The sequence below is a fragment of the Brassica rapa genome, chromosome A06, assembly GCF_000309985.2.
Source record: "Brassica rapa cultivar Chiifu-401-42 chromosome A06, CAAS_Brap_v3.01, whole genome shotgun sequence".
NCBI lineage: Eukaryota > Viridiplantae > Streptophyta > Magnoliopsida > Brassicales > Brassicaceae > Brassica > Brassica rapa.
This window is the reverse complement of record NC_024800.2, coordinates 1768327-1788428: the sequence shown is the minus strand read 5'-3', so window position 1 is coordinate 1788428 and position 20102 is coordinate 1768327. Positions and strand designations below refer to the sequence as shown.

Below are 20102 nucleotides of genomic sequence, written 5' to 3'. Positions count from 1 at the left end.
TATTTAACATATGTACGTATTTATTTATAAATAAGAGAAAACTAACATATTTGCTTGATTCAGTTATCATATAACTTAGCGAAGGTAAATTGAGTAAGTAAATCTCAAGAAAGTAAAGGCCTGAGTCCATTTGTAGGGTGCGTATTCAACTATTGTTTTAATTGAGTTTATTTTTTTTTTGTGGATTTCAACATTGTCAAATTTAAAAATTTATTTAGAATTAACTTATACTTGTATAATTTAGTTTGTTTGGGTTCTTTTAGAGTTAGTTATTTTAGGTTTTAGAAAATAAATCTCATTTGCTATTAAAATATGTTTGGGTTGCTTTTGTTGGGGGGTTTTGTTTAAAATAGTATAATTAAACTAAATAATCAACTGATTTTTATAAATTTAGGTTATATAGGGTTCATTTAGCTCAGTTTTACAAAATTTATATCCATTTGATTCAAGATTAAATAATTTCATAATTTAATATATAATTTGTATTCTATTATGCAAGCTATCTTTTTTTATTTGGTTCGGGTTTACCCTTGAGAATTTTGGTTGGGGTTCCCCGGCTTACAACCATCAACGTAAGACAACAAATAAACCCGGTTAGGCTCGGTTTGACTTTTGATTAAACGACACCGTAACGGCTTCTTCCAGTCAAAATCACAGATCGTCTCCTCAGAGAAGAATCAACCCATGGAGTTCGAGTTCCGGCGTCGCGACTATGGAGCTGACCATGAATCTCATCTCCTTCCTCGCTCAAGAACTCAAAAGCACCCTCTTTCCTCTCCAACTGCTTCTCGTCAACACCAAGTTAATAGCTTTTGTTGAGTATATACTTAATTGTTCTAAGTTTGTATTGCTATTCTCTTTTGCCTTGAGATTGATTCTTTAAAGCGGATTGATTGCATTACAAGACTTGAAAAGTTTTGATCTTTTTATAAATTGTAGATGAAAACTGTCAGAGATAAGGATCCTCCTGACTTCTTTGATCCATTGAGGGGATTGGATGTGAATGCTTCAGCAGAAGACAAGGTTGAAGAAGAAGATACTTCTCTATCCACTGAAGCGGTGACTCAGGAGCTGACAAAGGAGTGGAAGTCTCTTAAACGTATCTTGATCCAGCGCTTCCCTGTCTCCAAAGTCATTTCTTTTTCTCCAGTTACGTTTCTTCTTCGCATAAACTCTTAGTGTTAGCTGAAAAGAGTTTTCTTTTCTTCTCCTTTTCATCAATACTGATCATATAGCTAGAAAGACTTGGTGTTTCCCTTTTTTATCTAACTTGCTTACCTATTTTCTACAGGTATCTAATGTAATAACGAAAGGTTCCAAAGGTATGTCTTTGTTGTGCCTAGTATGTCTTTTTAATTTCCTTCTGTTGCAGCTCAAGCATATCATAACAGCTCTTGGTCTGATTTACTCAGTTGAGACTCCTTCCGCTCAACCACATTTGGAGGAAACAGGCAGCGAACAGGCTTCTCTGGAAGGAACTGCTAAAGTGATGGACCAACAGGAATATCTAGCCAAAGTACGCGAGCTAATAGATGGAATAACTAAAGCTTGGCAGGTTGAAGATCGAGTAACATCGTTAAAGTTATCAATAAAGGTTAATTTGCTAACTTATCAATTCTGTTTTGGTACAAAAAGCTGTAAAATTTCTGAAAATGGTCAATTCTGTGTTTTGTTCTGCAGGTCACAAAACTTCTGATGGACACAACAGTTTTACAGTTTTATCCTACAGTCTTTGTTGTAGTCACTGACATGCTTGATATGGTTGGGGATATGGTGTGGGAACGGATCAAGGAGAAAGCAGAATATGATGTAGATGGAACAGTGATCTGCACCTTACCGAGTATGCATCTCTTTTCTAATCCTATAGTTCTGTCAATAAAAAGACCTCTAGTCATGAGCGTAGTGTTATCAAGATTAGAATTACGTGATCTGGGAGTCTGTTCATGATCACAATCAATTTATAGCACAACATGCAGTCTTCTAGTTGCGGATTATAATTTTTTTTCTTGAACCTGTGCTAAAGACAGATGATTTTCAAGCAAATGATATCTGCCTTGAAGCAAGAGAGACTTGCTATAACTGGTTCTGCAAAGTTGGTTCAGTTCGAGAACTTCTTCCCCGCATGTAAAGCCTCTATCGTTAATAATTCTTCTTACTCATCTTACCTTTTTTTTCTTATTTTTTTGGCTTTGTTGTCTGTCCCCATAGTTACTTGGAGCTGGCAATTTTACCTTGCTGGCGTTTCCTCATTAATCAACCCAGAGAAGTTCTGGATCGTTTAGTCATGATGGTGAGAGGTCTTGCAGATCCACTGGCATCTTTGTATTGTCGTCTTTATATGGTGCATCGTATGCAGAAGTTGGGTTTCTGCAATTCAGGTACCCTCCTTATTCTATGTTCTTTCTTTCACATAAATACTGGATAGACGAATAGTGGACGAGTCATAATGGTTTGTAATATGCTTAACAAGCTTGGCTTTCTTAATCGAAATGAATACATAATTGTAGCCTAGCCACACTTACTTGCTAGTTATGGGAACGAATCCAGATCTTAGAAGTCATGAGTTTCCTTGTCATGAGTGAACGTGTGAAGAGACTAAGGGAAAGCTGTTTAACTTGATTATAGCACAGGGAGATTTCTCGTTCTATCCTTTTGCGTTTAGCATGCTGATGCATAATCTTAGCCACCTCCTGTTCCTGTTTGAGAATTTTAAATGTAGCCTTTTACATGCCAACGTTTAGAGTTCTGTAAGCTGTTTTTTCCTCTTTGAGGAAGGCACATAATGTTATATGTTTGACCATGATATAACAGGATATCTAATCAAATGCGTCAAGGATATTGAAGATGTATTGGCACCTATTTTAGTGGACAAGGACGGGTGTTCCTATATTACAGACGACAAAAAGTTGCTTTTTAATTTGATGGAACCAGCCATTGAGTATATAATGAAGTGCTTATTGCTCACTGGACGTCAGGTTAGTAACTGTTCTTGACCAGTTAGTGGCTGAAAGCATTTCGCTCGTATTTTCTTGTTGTTGTGTAGAATCCCATTTCCACAAGGAATATAACACTTTCATGTGTTTTGAATTTTCTAGAAATGGCAGATTGTTATTTCTTTCCTTGATTTATGATGAATTGGTTGTTCTCCTAAAAGTTTGCTTAATGTAAAGGAGAACAATGTGTTGGGCATACTTGAGGAGCTTGGATTTGGAAGGAATAAATCTCAGCCGTCCGACAACTCTTCACACGTGTCCATTTTACTTCATCACCTACTCAAGGCACTTCCATCCGAAATAGTTAGTTCACAAGCTATGGAGATCCTGCATATGATTAAATGCAGCAATGATTGTTCTTTCAGTCAGGTTGTTTCCTCATTTCAGATTGAATAAGCTATACTATCCACTGGCTCTAACCCTTCCTTTTATGTTGTCCTCGATCAGGTTTTGAATTACAGGTTACTTGGAAATAGGTTGTGTGAAGGGAGATCTCAAGAAGGTTTTCTGAGTTCACTCGTCAATGAAATTATGCAGGTTTTACTGTTTCCTTTTTCTTTCAACAAAACTAAGAATTCATCTTCATAGATAAATTTTAAAGTTTATGTACCTGCGCTGTTCGTACTTTACGTATGTGTAATCATATACCAAAAGATGCATCTTAGTTCCTCCTGAAACATGCTGACATTTACGTCTGAATATTGCAACAGGCTGCTTCTCAGTATCAGATGCTGTATGACTACTTGAGAATTATGGACGCATATGTGGATCTGTTGTTGCAGAACAAGATGGTGAGTCTGAAGTGTTAGTTTTTGTACATGAGAATCTCTTATCTCGTTCCTGTTAATCACCAGTTTCAACGGTATCAGGAAAATCATTTGGATGCGCTCTTGGATGATATTGTAACTCTAGCTCGTGACAAGTTTCTTTCTGAAGAAGAACAAGCAAGTTTGCAATCCATAATTTTGAAGCTGCTGTCTCATTTCGAGGACTTGCAAAAAGTACTTTCTCTGGTAATACCTTCTTCCCTCTTTCCTTTATATACTTTCAGGCTTTAAAGAAACAGTACCCAACATTCAACTAAAGCCATTGTCTAATCCCTTGGATGATCTCATTATCAAGTCTTGTTTAATGACTTCTTTGCTTACTTTCTAGAATCATTTCATCGAGTTCTTGGATCTTATGTCTGGGACGTCAAAAAAAAGTGTTAACATGCATCTCCTGAGCATGGGTACTAGGTAAAGCCTTCTCCTTTTTCCATCGTTTTTAACGTAAAAGGAAATTCTCACAACTGGATGGGTCACATAGTCCATTGTAAACCGTTGTCAAGTTGATGACCGTTACCTTGCATCTTTAAATATATTGGAGATCCTAGTTTGAGGGATCTGTAATTATGATTCTTTTGCTTATGTATTGACTTTCCTTTTTCTTTCATGGTTAAAGTATACTCATTTCTTTCTTCCTTGGATTAGGAATGGCTGCATATGTGATTCAACAACCGTGCAATTGCTTTTTGAAGTTTCTCAGGGTCTTTATGATGCTACAGATTTCGTCAACATAAAGGATGATGATAATCGACAGACATCACATTTAATTTCTCGCTTTGTTGAGATGGTACCTAAGTTACACTTACCATTGAGTACTTTCTCGTTTGTGTTAAGTTTGTTGATTTTAACTTAACTTTTGATGCTTAGGTTGATTATGGGGCAGAAAGGGAACGCCATTTGTTGTTTTTGGCGGAGTGTCGTGACGCCTTTAGTGGTGTACATGAACTTAAGGTAAGCAATCAATCAGTTCAATGTTCTTTTGTATCAGTTTCAATTATGGATACTGCTACTACCTGTATAGTCCCATTCTTGTTCGGTAACACCATTGCTTGGTTTAATGATGTGATAATTTATACTGTGTTATGGTCACTGGCTGCAGGAGACACTTGTCCGTTCAAGCAACACAATGGCAGTAAAAGCACTAAAAGCAGAAAAGAAGCATATCAACTTTGTAAAGTCTTGTCTAGCATTCAGCGAAGTTACCATTCCATCTGTTACAATTCCAACAAAACAGTTAAATCTTTACCTCGAAACTGCTGAGGTGTGTCTTTTTCTTATTTGTAGTATTTTGCACTCAGAAGTCAAAGTATGTACGTACTGAAACATGTTTTAAAGGTTGCGCTTTTAGGTGGTTTGATTTCTCATTCCGATGGACTGCTCATGTCAGTTATTGAGTGTTTAGAGGATGTGACGCCACCAGATGGTGAGTTTATCTGTCTAGACACGTTTACTTGATACTGGATGAACAAGTGAGAAGTAATAAAACTAGTCTGTTAATTGTAGCCACCCTATAACCAGATGGTGAGTTTATCTGTCTAGACACGTTTACTTGATACTGGATGAACAAGTGAGAAGTAATAAAACTAGTCTGTTAATTGTAGCCACCCTATAACCAGTTACCTGCTTAAATTTTGTAGCTAGTTGACGATTCTAAGGCTGGTGGTTGCATATAGGACTATCTTTGTTCTTCGTTACTCTAGCTTCGAGATTTCTTTGTTTTCCCATTTTCAACTGGTCATTACGGCACTTTTTTTATTTTTGTACGTAGATGTAGAGGCATTATCGTTCTGTAAATTGATATGCATCTGGTATTTGATGGTATAATAGCATGTACGTTTTTCTCTATCAGGTTTAAAGTCAATTGATGCGGATAGTATGGCCTCCGTGGTATGCAAATTGTGTAGCCTCCTGGTAATGGTTCCAGGTAAACTGTGGAACCTCTTGAATTGCTTTTGCTCAACAATATAGATATGATTCTTTCACCGAGTCGCTTTCATCTGTCCTCGTCTTCAAAGTTTCATAACTGAGCTTTTTGTTTGTGTATTTAATTGGAAAGGTAATCCTGAGAAAGGCGTGATAGAGATCCTCAAGAGCATATTTTCTGCTACTTGCTCTAGTTCACGGTATGTTTGATACGTAATGTTTGATTCAGTTGTACATATTTGATATGCAAAATGGACATACATTCGCTTCTTTGTCCTATGCTTTTATTGTCTTTTTTTCTTCTTTATTACGTTTTGCGGCCTCTTCTGCCTCTTCGGTTGTGACATTTTGTGATGTTGTAGGGCAATGCCAAGAGTGAAGGTGAAAATACTTTGTGCTATCATTTCACTCTTGTCGACACTTGCCCAGGATAATCTGCCTTACCGTTCTGCCAATCCAGAGGTATGTATTATATATGGCTCTCGTCATCTTATTACTTGTAAAACATTTGTTGAAATGCTTTGGTGAGGGCAGCTGTGTTTCTGATGGCTGAATCTAAATCTAAACTTGTGTTAAAGAAAGAGTTTGAGATGTATTTTTTTTGTGTGCAGATAATTGGAAACGATTTACTGTTCTTTGGTGATTCATCATACAAGAATGAACTTGTCTCTTGGACTCAGCTAGTTGTTGGTGAACTTGTAGACGCTATTGAGCAAGAATCGTCACAGGTCGGAATCTACTATCTCTATTCCAATTTTGTTTTGTTCTCTTAATCAACTTAAGTTTACATGATATTATTTGCAGATTGCTCGCGGGAACATTGCGCTTGAAGCTTGCAATTGCATATCATCAGCACTAGTTGTACTGTTCTTCTCCTAAGTTTTGCATTTCCTTTTCTCATTCCTGAATAAACTAAAACTATTCATTTTAACTGGGTTGGTGCAGATGAATGAGAAAGTCTCACAACTTTGCTTGAGACTGCTCGAAACAGCAAAAGGTTGTTTGGGTGCCACGGACAGGTACCTTGAAGCCACTAAGCAATCACTCCAATTATGATGATTCTCATTTGCCTACCAAGTGAATATTGTTTAATTATGTGCGTGTGTGTGACATTGTTGAATTTAACCTGGAAAATGTGACATTTTTGAAGCTTGTTACGTCTGAGAGGGTTAACGTTTTAACCGCGCGTCAATTGTTGTTTCATATTCAATCACATTTTAATCTTGTGAATCAAAATCACGTCTTAAACCAAAAGTTTGGTAATATCTTTTTTTTTGTCAAACTCTACGTACTTCACGTATGTTATTGCTACGTACAAATTTAATTATTTATGCTTCTTGTAATAAGCCAAAAAGGAAAAGATAAGAAAAAAAATCATTACATTACATGGTGACGTGGCTACATAAGACTGGCACAAAATCTATCTCCACCATATTCAGACAGGAAACATAATCTTCAACTAGATTTTTTTTCTTTCTCCAACATTGTCAAGAAAAAAAGAGAAGAGAAGTGTGAGTCCAGAAAATGTTGTGCGCATGTTACCATCAGCCATTACCTGCCAGTACTAGCGTCTTGAACCGGCACGCGAAGCAAACAGAGAGTCTGGGAAGAAAACAAGTGTTCTTGTTCTTATCCTCATCTCCTTCAACTTCAAGCTTAAGAGGACATCAATGGCAAATCTGTAACTATCCAAAAGTTGGGCTCAGATTAAAACCAAAAGCTAGTGTGGTGCCTCCGTCTGAATCTGGTGATATCACCACCTTCCTCCTAGTAAGGTACATATTTTATCTCTGCTCTCCAATTTATTAGTATTTATTTGTGTTGAATTGTTTACTTATTTGCAGTGTAGCAATGATCTCAATGTATTTGGTAGCGAACTTTGTGGTTCCGTCATTGCTTTTCAAGTCGCTCCAAGGTGAAGAGGAGGAAGACTCTGATTGAGAACTTTAAGTCCCCTTGATTTTAAGTTTTTGCTTTGTTACATTAATGTTTTTGTTACTTTAATACAGCTCATTTCATCTAATTTCTGCGTTAGATTTTGTGTCATCTAATATATTTAAAACTAGATCTAGAATTCATATAAGGTTTAACATATATATACAACTAAGTAACTAACAATCACATTTTATACCACCATACATCCACAAAGTAATCAAATATAAAATAATACAAAATAATAGAATCCGAAGAGACTATTTTACAATTGAAAGCAAAAAGAGCTTAACGAGCTACTAAGAGCACGTTTACTTGTTGATCTAAATAATAACTAAAATAATAATTGATTATAGGTTTAAAGTGGAATTTAGTACAAGATAGACCAATAAGATTAAGACAAGAGTTTTTTTTTAACCAAAAGTTATTATTCCTGTGTGGTGCATGAAACCACTATATGTAATAGAGAAGGTTATCTTATCTGATTATTAAACTTATTAAAACATTCCTTAATCACATTAAAAATATGATTAAGAATGAGGGTATAATGATAACTTCGAGACATCATGAGATCTAAATAAGTGGGGGGAGTTGTTGAATATTATTACAACTTCTAGAGATCCGTTGACGAAGAAAACGCCGAAGCGGACTTCTTCCACACGCGCTAACCACCACACTCCCTTCGTTATAAAATCTCCATTATTAGTCGTTCGGACAAAGAAACCAAACCATCTCTCCGCAACATTCCACATCAAGAAGAACAAGAAGAATAAGAAGATGCACGATTTTTGCTTCACTATCCCGTACGGGATGCTCCTGATGGTCGGAGGATCTATGGGTTATTTCAAGAAAGGAAGCATCGCATCTCTCGCTGGAGGTGCAGGCACTGGGTTCCTCGTCCTTCTCGCTGGTTTCATCACACTCAAGGCTTTCGAGAAGAAGAAGAAGTCTCCTGTCTTCGCTGTCGTTCTCCAGACAGGTCAGTTCCTGTCCTAGCATTCAAATCTTGTCGTGTTCCCATTTGGATCTCGAGATCTTACGTGTGGTTTTGTTTTCTTGATACAGTGATTTCAGCTGGTCTTACGTTCGTGATGGGACAACGGTACTTGAAAACTCAGAAGATCATGCCGGCTGGTTTGGTTTCTGGGATCAGGTCATTTTCTATACAAAACATTAGCTGATATTTAATTGTTTAACTTCGGTTATAACCTGACAAACTATTTGTATGTGTGTTTGCAGTGGTCTCATGACATGTTTCTACCTGTACAAGATCTTAACCGGTGGCAACCACATACCAAAAACAACAACGAAAGCTGAATGATGATGCTCATGCACTCTTGTTTTTTCAATGTATTCTCCAATTGTTGAGATCAAGTATATGAATTTTTGGATTTAATACACTATGTATGGTGTACACTTTAGAGAGATTTGTTTATGTTGGTCCTTAGGTGAACATGTTTATTCTGCATCTGAGATTATAGTTCCTAATGTAACCATCTGAAATTATAGTTTCTAATCGCTTTTAATAAATGTGTCTTCTTGGTTTATATACGAAAAGCTTTGATCTGTGAGAGCCAAAAAAGCTATAATCTCATGACTGAGTAGAAAAGTTACCAAACCTATAGATACTAATCAGGGAAAATAAAAGGAAACTAAAGCAAAAGATCACACAGGTGAGATTGGTTTTTGATATTCCTGTATTTATTTGACTTAGGGAAACAAACAATCTTGTCCATGAGCTCCATATCCTAGAGCAATGTGGAGGCTAATTAACTCATCAGATAGGCTCGTAACCATACGCTTTCCTGCTCTGCTTCATGTTTTTTTTTTGAAAAGGGCTCTGCTTCATGTTTCATATTACGTATGTTGAAATTGACAAAATACATATCTTCTTTGTTGCAGTTAGAAAACTTACGAGGTATGGAACCATTATTGAAGATTGTGCCAATAATAAAATTGAAATATTTGCTTCATCATGGAAACTCATTTCACCATGGAAACTTACGACTGTTTTTATAGAAGGAAGAAAATATATATGAAAGAAAAAAAGAAGAAAATAAAACAAAACTCACGTAAAGAAAAATGAGTTGATAACTCTGATTATCAACTGAAAATCTTTGGGTAAAGTACGGATTCTTATTTACTCATAAGGCAATAGCAAAATCACTCAACTCTTTTTCAACTCTTTTCACAATGAAAATCAATCCATATATGAATAAAACTAAATTTCAACTGATCATTTCAACTCTTACATTGAATAACAATAGAGTTTAAATTATTTTACTTATGATATTATAAATACAAGAACTAATAACACTAGATTTAATTTTTTTGGATAAAGTATGGATTCGAAAGAGTTACATAATTTGTCGCAGTTTGCTACTAATTTGTAACTACAATCATATTTTTTTCATAAAAATCATAAGATTTGCTACCATTTTGCAATCATATAATAACTATATATAGTAAAACATTTGTGATAGTATTTTGAAACTAATGTCTCACAAAATATTTTAAATACAAGAATCAATAACACTAGATTTATAAAAAGGAATTAAAATCAACAATTGAATAACAGCAGATTTTCCTTAGATTTAAATTCTACTTAAATTCATTAATGAATAACACCTTAATTTTTTTTACATTTTGGTTTGACTATGTAGCTTTACATTGATCATCCTTTCAGCTTGAGATGGGCATGTGACTTTTGTGGACCGATTGTCTTCTTTCGTTATTCAGTGGCATTGGACTGGATCTGGAGTAGGGTGAAACCCACCTCCAAAACTATCTTCACAACACAAGGAAAGGTGCAATGACATTTGAAATATTCTTGTACCATAATCGAACCTGAATGGACCAGAAAACTGATTCAAAAGTTTTATAAACCGAACGGTTTATCTTTTCTCTCAAATCATAAACCGAGAATTCAAAATAGCATTGATCCCTCATTTGATATTTCTTTTGGATACTAACCAAGTAAAGCTTCTCTGTCTAATTCAAAAGGGCTAAAAAAAACATCACACCGAAAGAATTGATAAATGTGGGGCACTGTTGTCTTGGCTCCTCTTGAAAAGTTTCAGACACAAACTAGCTAAGCAGAAGCTTCAATTTTGATCTTGTTTCCTCGGGTGTTCGATTCTCTGATCTTCCTCAAAGTCTTCTCTACCTCCATGATACGTGCCTCCAACTTCAACTCTTTCTCCTTTATCGAAAGATTCCTCAGTTTCAGTTTTTCAAGAATATCTTCTCTTCTTTTCTCATTGCATCTCTTCTTTTCTCTTTCTTCAAGAAGCCAACAATTTGCTTTCTTGGCCTCATCAGCGATCATACTCCTCTTCCCTGGAGTATCTCCAGTTTCATTAACCTCATCATCACAAACTTGCTTCGTCATCTGTTGTATGTTGCTCGCAGTTTCATCATACTCCTCGTTCCTTTCCTCTATTTTCACTGAAGCAAGCTTTTGACAAGATCCTGAGTCATCATCACTATCCATCACCTGAAATTTTCTCCTTCTTTTTCCAAGTGGCTCAGAAACATCTCCTCCAGCTTTATCTGCATCGCTATACTTCCTCCTAGATCTAATTTGAGCAATGGTCATGTTATCTTCTTCTTCTTCTTCTTCTTCTTCTTCTTCTTCTTCTTCTTCTTCTTCTTCTTCTTCTTCTTCATCATGCTCTTGAGCTCCCTTCATCTTCCACCTTGAAGATACAAGACTTTTCACCAACTCACCTATCTTATCTTTGTTTGCTAATCTACGCATACTAGATCTTGTTGCCGTAAAGCTTTTTTCCAGATTCTGAACCACCTGGCTCAAAGGCAACACCTTGGGAGATACAGCATCATCATCAAATCTATTCCTTGCATTCAAAGTTTCAGTTGTTTCTTTCACCCACCAGTCTCTGTATCTTGCAGTAACAGAACCTGAAGCAAGTCGAGAAGGCATGTACAGCTTCAAACCATCAAGGGACTTGTTGTAATCATCCCAAGCCTCTTTTTCTGTGAAGTCTCCATGACGAGTTACCAAACCAGGAAGATCCTGAGCCAAACCGAACTGCATTGCCACTCTATTCGGATAGTAACTCTCCACAAAACCATCTCCAACAAGCTGAGAAACTCTCACACATCTAGCAAACGGAGCAAACTCATCACCAAGACTCTTACCAACAGTCACCCACTTAGCTTCTTCAATGTAAAACCGAAGTGGGTTCCAGTTCTTCAAAGGCTTAGTGTATGGACGCCACTCGAAATCATCAAACCTTAACCTCACATTCTTATGTCTTTGCTGAAGACTATCCCACTGAGCTATTCTTGGCTCACCTTTGGGGATATCTCTAGGCTTTGGTCTTAAGTCCTTGAACCTCTCCCAAGTCCAAACTTGAACTAACTTCAACAAAGACTTTAGATTGAGTTTGCCATCACATCTTCCACTGATTTGACCCAAGTCTTTGTATACACCAGCGAGAACAGCAGGTGCAAGAGCAATCCTTTCACCTCTAGCTAAACGAACAGCAATGGGAACAACACGTTTCGAGATAGAGCGACGGGTTCTCATCGCAGGAAAGACGTATAAGGAAAGCCACAAGACAAGGAAAGCTTCATGCTCCAGATCACCTCTACCGAAGAATCTCGACGTCCATGGCTCTTCCCTCACCATACCATGTCCAGCCTTCTTCTCTTCCCATGCTTCCTCCAGCTTCTCCACCGCATCTTCCATCTCGGAGCTGTGTACAGAGTCCGAAACAGGGGAGCCCAGAACAGAGAATCCAAGGAGAACCATCACATCCTCTAAAGTTACCGTTGCTTCACCCCAAGGGAAGACGAAAGAGTTCGTTTCAGGACACCATTTCTGAGAAACAGAGAGAAGCAGAGACGGGTTCTTAGTGATGTTGTAAGTCGAGGCCTTGATGGCTTCAAAGATCCCAGCTTTTCTCCACGTGGGTTCGTGTAAAGCTTCCATCTTTCCGACCCAGGAGACGAAACGACGCTCTGCAACCCAAAACCCAGATAAGGATTTTGCTGAAGACAAGCGCTTTAGCAACTCTGAAGGAGATGATGAAACAGAGAGACGTTGACGGGGAAGCTCGGCTACGGCTACGGAAGAGGTAGCGATGGGTTTTAGGAAGTGGGTTTTGATAAAGGTGTGACCTTTCTCAAAAACCATGACTTCTTCTCTCTCTTCAGTGATGGGATGTGATGAAGATGAAGATGGGTTCGCCATGGAGAAGAAGGAGAAGCAAAGTTAGGGATTTAGAAAGTCAAGAAGTGATCAGTGTTTGCAATGTATAGGCAGAGAAAAATGGTGGAGAGTGAACGTAACACTTGCTTTATTTGGCAAACAAGCAAATGCTATTTTCTTCTTGCTCAATAAATGTTGACGGTACTATACAAACAAAAAGTATTAATTTTTGGTTTTTAAATTTTACTCTTTCTCTCTCTACCTAAATGATTGAATTTGTTGTGTTTACCAAAAAATGTTTAAAGTTGGTTATAAATGCATTATTTTATGTTTAATTATTTTAATAATTTTAAATTAATATTATTTGAATAACGATAATTCTTTTTTTTTTGAAATTTACAACTTATTTTTGTTAACTATTAAAAATTGCATAAAAATAACAAAAAATTTACCCTCTCAATTTTTTAATAAATGAAATTTTAGGATTAATCACGTAGATTAAGAAAACATTTATTTTTTTATATTTTTTCACCAAAAATATTATTAAGTATTCTTTTTCTTTTTTTTTTGACGTCGAAAGGCTATTATATTACTCAAACTTGAGGTGGCCTGGGTAACCAAACCGGAATAGAACAACCAATAAAACATAACTCCCTATGGAAGGATCTAGCAGTCTTAGCCAAAAAATCAGCCGTCTGGTTGTGTGCCCGTGGGACGTGAATGATTTTAAAATCCGGAAAGCATATCTGTAGCGTCTTTATCCTCTCCAATTCCGTTGCAAAGCTTGGCCATGCCTAAGGGTCCTTCACCATTGTTATCAGTTCCTTACAATCTGTCCCGAAGTTCTGGCAGTTCGAATGTTGCAGCATATTCTCCATCACCCATCGCAGTGCCTCTACTTCCGAATGCAAGGCTGATTCACACCGAGGGAAATTCCTTGTCCCCATAAACTGTGCATTCCCAGACCCATCCATCCACGCCCATCCGCATCCACTAAAGTTAGCAGAAGATGTCCAAGATCCATCTAGCTAACTTTAGTGGATGCGGAAAGCATATCTGTAGCAAAATATTATTAAGTATTCACCTAACTACAATTTGAACAATAAAATAGACTGTATAATACCATTAGTCATGTACACATAAATTGTTAATAAATTTTACAATGAACACTGAAAATATCATCTAATTAGAACAATATTTTTTTTAAAAATATCAAGTATTAAAAAGATGGAGAAAATATATTTTTGAAACAAAATTTTATAGAAGAGTGTCAAATATTTCGAGGTTTGACTGTAGTTGATATTCTGGATTCTGAAACAAAGCCTTCTTCCAGATTCTGAACCACTTGGCTCAAAGGCAATACCTTGGGAGATGCATCAACATCATCATCATTAAGTCTATTCCTTCCATTCAAAGTTTCAGTTGTTTCTTTGCGCATCTCTTCACATCTCATTAACTCCGAGACTGACTTCACCCACCAGTCTCTGTATCTTACAGTAACATAACCTCTAGCAAGTCGAGAAGGCATATACAGCTTGAAACCTTCAAGTGACTTGTTGTAATCAGGAAGATCCTGAGCCAAACCGAATTGCCTTTTCACTCGATTCGGATAGTATCTCTCTATAAAACCATCTCCAGCAAGCTGAGAGACTCTCACACATCTAGCAAGCGAAGCAAACTTATATTCAAGCCTGTTATAACCAGTCACCCACTTAGCTTCTTCAATGTAAACCAGAAGTGGGTTCTAGTTCTTCAAAGGCTTAGTGTATGGACGCCACTCGAAATCATCAAACCTTAACCTCACATTCTTATGTCTTTGTTGAAGACTGTCCCACTGAGCTATTCTTGGCTCACCTTTGGGTATATCTCTAGCTTTTCGTCTTAGGTTCTTGAACCTCTCCCAAGTCCACACTTGAACTAACTTCAACGTTGTCCAAAAACAAGAACTAACTTCAACAAAGACTTAAAAAAATATAAAAATATGTTTCCGATTTATAATTTTCAAATTCAAACTTTTTTATAATTTTTTTTTGATTTTTTTTTCAAAATTTCTTTTTGAAAATCAAAAGTTATGTTTGAAACTTATTTTAATTTTTTTTATATTTTTAAGTATTTATTTATATATTTATTAAAATCCTAAATTTCACATTTCAAAAACTCTACCACAACTCTCAACTCTAAACCTTAAGTTTAGATTAGTTAAATCTAGAGGTATAAATGTTTTTTTTTATTTTAATTAGTGTAAACATGAAAATTGGTAATATGAATGTGGTATTTGTGGCAATTTACGTAAAGATAATAACAATATATATATCTTGAAACTATACGACGATAAAAAGAGAGCTTATAGAGGAGGGGAGGCCGATTAGGGTTTGATCGACAATGGATCAGCAAGAAGAAACAATCGAACAAATCAACAAAAAAAAAAGAATACAATCAACATCCTCTTTTCCTCTCGATCTAATCTCAGAGATACTCTCAAAGTTGCCTGCGAAATCTGTTGGCAGGTGTCGTTGTGTTTCAAAGCTCTGGTCATCAATCACCACCGCTCCGTACTTCATCAACAAGTTCGAAACTCAATCCAGACAAAAGAAGCCAAGTCTTCTTGTCACCTTCAAAAAAGGTGACAGGTTGTTTGTTTTCTCGATTCCACAAGACCGCCAGTCTTCAGACGAACCTCATACAATTCCTTCTCAGCCTGTTCACAGTTATCATATGACATACCCTAAATCACGTCGCTTCTTTCCTAGGGCATCTGTCCACGGCTTGATCTGCTGCTTTCAAAAAGCAAAAAAACTCATAATCTGGAACCCTACAACGAGAAAGTTTTACACCCTAACCAAACCCGAAAAAAGATTGAGGAAGTATGCAACATTCTTATTAGGATATGATCCAACTGATGCTAAATACAAAGTTTTGTGCATTCGTTTTTGTGACACCACTGACGAGGGTTGTGTTTTAACATTGGGATCAGCTCAAGAATCATGGAGAAGGATCAAAACCAACCATAAGCATTATGTTAACACTTACCCTGCCTATGTATGCACTAACGGCTTTATTTATTATACAGCATATACTGACAAGACAGATAGAGTTGGCTTTATAATGAGCTTTGATGTCAGATCTGAAAAGTTCCGTATGATAAAATATCCGTGGGATACTTTCTGGTATTTTTCTGTACTCATATATCAGGGAACGCTCGCTTGTCTTAGAAGTAATAGTCCAGGTCATACCATGACATTGTGGATTTTACAGGACGCAGAGAAACATGTTTGGTCTCCTAAAGACTTTCTTGTGCCTTTTCATTACTATGATCAGAGTTTGAAACTAGTTTGCAACTTAATTGGTATCACGGATGCAGGCGAGATTGTTTATGTACCAGAAAAGTGTTACAAATCGTTTTATGTTATATATTATGATTCGGAGAGAAACAAGTTCCACAGAGTTGAGTATAAAGGAATCGCAGACGATGAATCAAGGCTCAAGAATGGACTTGTAAGAAGTCGTCTGTTTAATATCCCTATTGTCAGGAATCACATGGAGAGTCTCATGTCTTTTTAACACTTGGAACAATTCCTGTTTTTTTTTTCTTTTGTAGAATGACGTTTAATTAATGCGATTTCTTGATTTATCGTATCTTATAATGGTTTTACATTTTAATTGTAATCTAGAGAGTTTTTGTTCTTCGTAATATCATCAAAGTTCTTCTACGATGTTATAAGAAACTAGCTTTTGTTATATTAATCTGATCAGAAGATGTATAAAAAACAAGTCATATTCAAACAAATACTAAGGCTAAGGCAAACTGCTGCTCAGTGGATAAGAATATTACTGGGGTATGGCTTGAACTGCCTCTTCTGGAAATCACTGCATGTGGTTCGCCTTTGGGACCTTAAGACACTGTCCAGGTTTTCAAATGTGGCACCCAAAAACCACTTGGATCCCGAATAACCCGAATACATCACTTATATCCAAACCCGAAAATATCTTATTATATAAAGCTTGGTTCTTCGAAGTTGCTAATTAACATGATCGCGACACATGGCAATTATATATTTAAGATTGTGACATGTGTTAATCTATCTCATAATTAAAAATATATATACTAAGATATTAACAAAAACGAATATTAAAAATCTTATTATATATATTATTTAATAGTAATTTTCCTTTTTTTAAATCCTAATCAAAAGATAATTGGAAAAGATTATTTGATAATAATTATCCTTCTAATATTGTGACATGTGTATAAATATATAAAAGATTAAAAATATATATAAGATAATAAAAACGAATTTTGAAAAACTACTTTTAAAAATTAGTTAATAGTAAAAACGATTTTTAAAAAATATTTAGTAGTAATGTTTTTAGAAATTTTCCTTTTTTAAAATCCTAAAAAATAGTATAATGTTGTCATTGATTCGATTGGTGTATTTAACGTTCATTTCGTTTTTACTTTTCATTTATTATTTTGGATTGTGTTCAGTTTAAATGTTTATATATCGTATTTTCTCTAATCTTTAGTATAAATTTTATAACAACTCATCTATAGACCATGATTATAAAATACAAATATTAACTTGAACTTATGTATGAAAATATTTTAATTATAAAATAAATCTCAAACAACATATGCAAAAAACAATGATAATACTATAATAAAATGATTTATTATGTTATGATTTTTATTAAATCAAAACATCAAACAAAAATCCGGTTGCAACGCAACGGGCTCATATCTTGTTTATTATAAAGCATATACTGACAAGATAGAGAGATTTAGCTTTATAATGAGATTTGATGTCAGATCTGAAAAGTTCCATATGATAAAATTTCCGTGGAATGATATTAAGTATTGTGGTGTACTCACATATTAGGGAACGTTGGCTTGTCTTGGAAGTAATCTTCCAGGTGATGGCATTACATTGTTAATTTTACAGGATGCAGAAAAAACATGTTTGGTCTCCTAAAAACTTTCTTGCGCCTTTATCTTACTATGAGCGGAGTTTGAAAATAGTTTGCAACTAAGTTGGTCTCACGGATGCAGACGAGCTTGTTTATGTACCAGAAAGGTTTTGTAAATCGTTTTATATTATATACTATGATCTAAAGAGAAACAAGTTCCACAGAGTTGAGTATAAAGGAATCGCAGAAGATGAATCAAGGCTCAAGAATGGACTTGTAAAAAGTCGTCTGTTTAATATCCATATTGTCTCGAATCACATAGAGGGTCGGCTTTGGGACCTTAAGACACTGTCCATGGTCTTTCAAATGTTCTCTGTCTTCACTAATTTTAATGAAAGAGAAAATAAACCGATTTAGTTTATTCATTTATTGGTGTTCTATATAGTTAAGCAAAACAAACGGAACCAAAACTAAAACATGCAATCTCAATATTCTAAGTCTGAGATGGAAAAAAAAACGAACCAACCCGAATTGATCCAACTAAACCCAAACCGAACAAAATATCTGTTCCAACCATTTGGTTAAATGTTTTATCAATCCAAACGATTCGATTTGATTTGTGATTTTAAACCAAACCGAACTGAAAAATCGAAGTGTTTATTTAATTTTATTAGTTAAATATATTAATAATATTGATATTTAAGGTATTGAACCATCTAACTTAAATATCTAAACATAATTTTATACATTTTACTTCTAAGTAAATACAATTAACAATAAAAAACAAAATATCTCATACACTATCATCAAAACATAAATACTACTTATAGTACTTATATTAAGTTCAAAGATAATAAAATAAAATTATTAGATTACCTCTTCTACATTTTCATTGTATAACAATGTGTAGTTTTACGTTTAAACATTAAAAAAAATTAGTGTCAAATGATTATTTTGTATGTATTAAAATTATATTTTTGTAACTGAATTAGAAAAAAAACTAAAAAAATTGATTAAATTATACAAACACTAACAAAACTGAACTAAATAAAACCAAACGCAAACCAAAAAAATTAAACCAAACCGAACACAAACAAACTAACTTCGGTTCATTTTATTAAAATTTTGTTAGATCCAAACAAAATTAAATCGAATCGAACCTAAAATCAGTCCGAATTTAAACCGAAATGTCCACCCCTATTTAAAAGTCTCAACCATAAATAGATTCAAAACTGTTTTTTAAAAGAAAACTGAAGTAAATCCTACCAAAAGTGATAATTATCCGTTCCCTTTTCCCGTTTTTATAAAGAAAAAGGACTTTTATTATGTTAAAAAGGAACCTATCTACTTTTTATTTACTAATGAAAGTTTATAACAGATAAAAAAAACATAGAATTTATTGAGGGAATATATTAGGGTTGACAGACCATGGATCGTCAACAGGAAACAACCGAACAAATCCACAAGAAAGCAAGAACAAAATCTCAAGAATCTGTTGTGAGATCTTCTTTTCCTCTTGATCTAATCTCGGAGATACTCTCAAAATTGCCTGCGAAATCTGTTGGCAGGTTTCGTTGTGTTTCAAAGCTCTGGTCATCTGTCACCACCGATCCATACTTCCTCGACAAGTTCGAAACTCAATCCAGACAAAAGAAGCCAAGTCTTCTTGTCACCTTCAAAAGAGATGACAGGTTGTTTGTTTTCTCGATTCCACAAGACCGCCAGTCTTCCAACGAGTATCATTCAATTGCTTCTCAGCCTGTTCACAGTTATCATATGACATACCCTAAATCACGTCGTTTCTTCCCTAGGGTATCTGTCCATGGCTTGATCTCTTGCTTTCAAGAAGAAACAAAACCCATAATTTGGAACCCTACAACGAGAAAGTTATTAACCCTAACCAAACCCGAAAAGAGCTGGGACTATGCAACATTCTTTTTAGGATATGATCCAGTTGATGCTAAACACAAAGTTTTGTGCATGCGTTTTGATGAAACCATGGACGAGTATCGGGTGTTCGCACTAGGATCAGGTCAAGAATCATGGAGAAGGATCAAAACTAGCCATAAGCATTATGTTAATTCTTACCCTACCCGTCATGTATGCACTAACGGCTTTATTTATTATAAAGCATATAGTGACAAGACAGAGAGATTTGGCTTTATAATGAGTTTTGATGTGAGATCTGAAGAGTTCCATGTGATAAAACTACCATGCAATAATAGTAGACCTGGTGGTATACTCGCATCATATGAGGGAAGGTTAGCTTGTGTTACTCATAACACGGCAGGTGATGGCACTATACTGTGGACTTTGATGGATGCAGAGAAACATGAATGGTCGCGT

The 20102-nt window shown here is 35.5% G+C and overlaps 5 protein-coding genes across 8 annotated transcripts; 4 read left to right on the top strand and 1 right to left on the bottom strand.

The window, feature by feature from the left end:
* Positions 1-446: 446 nt before the first annotated feature.
* Positions 447-7025, top strand: LOC103871321 (VPS35 endosomal protein sorting factor-like). Of its 2 annotated transcripts, none has more exons than XM_009149560.3 (23): positions 447-801; positions 940-1149; positions 1292-1322; positions 1413-1594; positions 1681-1840; positions 2028-2124; positions 2209-2378; positions 2812-2975; positions 3171-3362; positions 3441-3530; positions 3704-3784; positions 3863-4006; positions 4149-4231; positions 4466-4607; positions 4688-4771; positions 4920-5081; positions 5156-5243; positions 5670-5744; positions 5877-5943; positions 6106-6205; positions 6355-6471; positions 6548-6604; positions 6689-7025. In XM_009149560.3, exons 1-23 carry the CDS (start codon positions 685-687, stop codon positions 6797-6799), a joined length of 2724 nt encoding a protein of 907 aa, XP_009147808.1. In that variant the 5' UTR covers positions 447-684; the 3' UTR covers positions 6800-7025. The 2 variants fall into 2 exon arrangements, with proteins under 2 accessions (XP_009147808.1, XP_009147807.1); XM_009149559.3 differs by having other exon boundaries at positions 3848-4006.
* Positions 7026-7178: 153 nt separating this feature from the next.
* LOC103871320 lies at positions 7179-7821 on the top strand. The gene is made up of 2 exons (XM_009149558.3): positions 7179-7518; positions 7588-7821. Exons 1-2 carry the CDS (start codon positions 7268-7270, stop codon positions 7682-7684), a joined length of 348 nt encoding a protein of 115 aa, XP_009147806.1. The 5' UTR covers positions 7179-7267; the 3' UTR covers positions 7685-7821.
* Positions 7822-8374: 553 nt separating this feature from the next.
* Positions 8375-9222, top strand: LOC103871319 (protein FATTY ACID EXPORT 5). The gene is made up of 3 exons (XM_009149557.3): positions 8375-8654; positions 8741-8828; positions 8915-9222. Exons 1-3 carry the CDS (start codon positions 8453-8455, stop codon positions 8994-8996), a joined length of 372 nt encoding a protein of 123 aa, XP_009147805.1. The 5' UTR covers positions 8375-8452; the 3' UTR covers positions 8997-9222.
* Positions 9223-10540: 1318 nt separating this feature from the next.
* On the bottom strand, positions 10541-13153 carry LOC103871318 (protein MAINTENANCE OF MERISTEMS). 3 transcript variants are annotated; one of them, XM_033273954.1, is made up of 2 exons: positions 11314-13151; positions 10541-11277 (listed from the first exon to the last, which is right to left on the bottom strand). In XM_033273954.1, the coding sequence occupies exons 1-2, from the start codon at positions 12891-12893 to the stop codon at positions 10767-10769; spliced, it is 2091 nt and encodes a 696-aa protein (XP_033129845.1). In that variant the 5' UTR covers positions 12894-13151; the 3' UTR covers positions 10541-10766. The 3 variants fall into 3 exon arrangements, with proteins under 3 accessions (XP_033129845.1, XP_033129844.1, XP_033129843.1); XM_033273953.1 differs by having other exon boundaries at positions 10541-11306; positions 11343-13148; XM_033273952.1 differs by having other exon boundaries at positions 10541-13153.
* Positions 13154-13393: 240 nt separating this feature from the next.
* LOC117126230 (putative F-box protein At1g47790) lies at positions 13394-18987 on the top strand. Its single transcript, XM_033273955.1, has one exon. The coding sequence runs from the start codon at positions 15234-15236 to the stop codon at positions 16410-16412; it is 1179 nt and encodes a 392-aa protein (XP_033129846.1). The 5' UTR covers positions 13394-15233; the 3' UTR covers positions 16413-18987.
* Positions 18988-20102: the final 1115 nt, after the last annotated feature.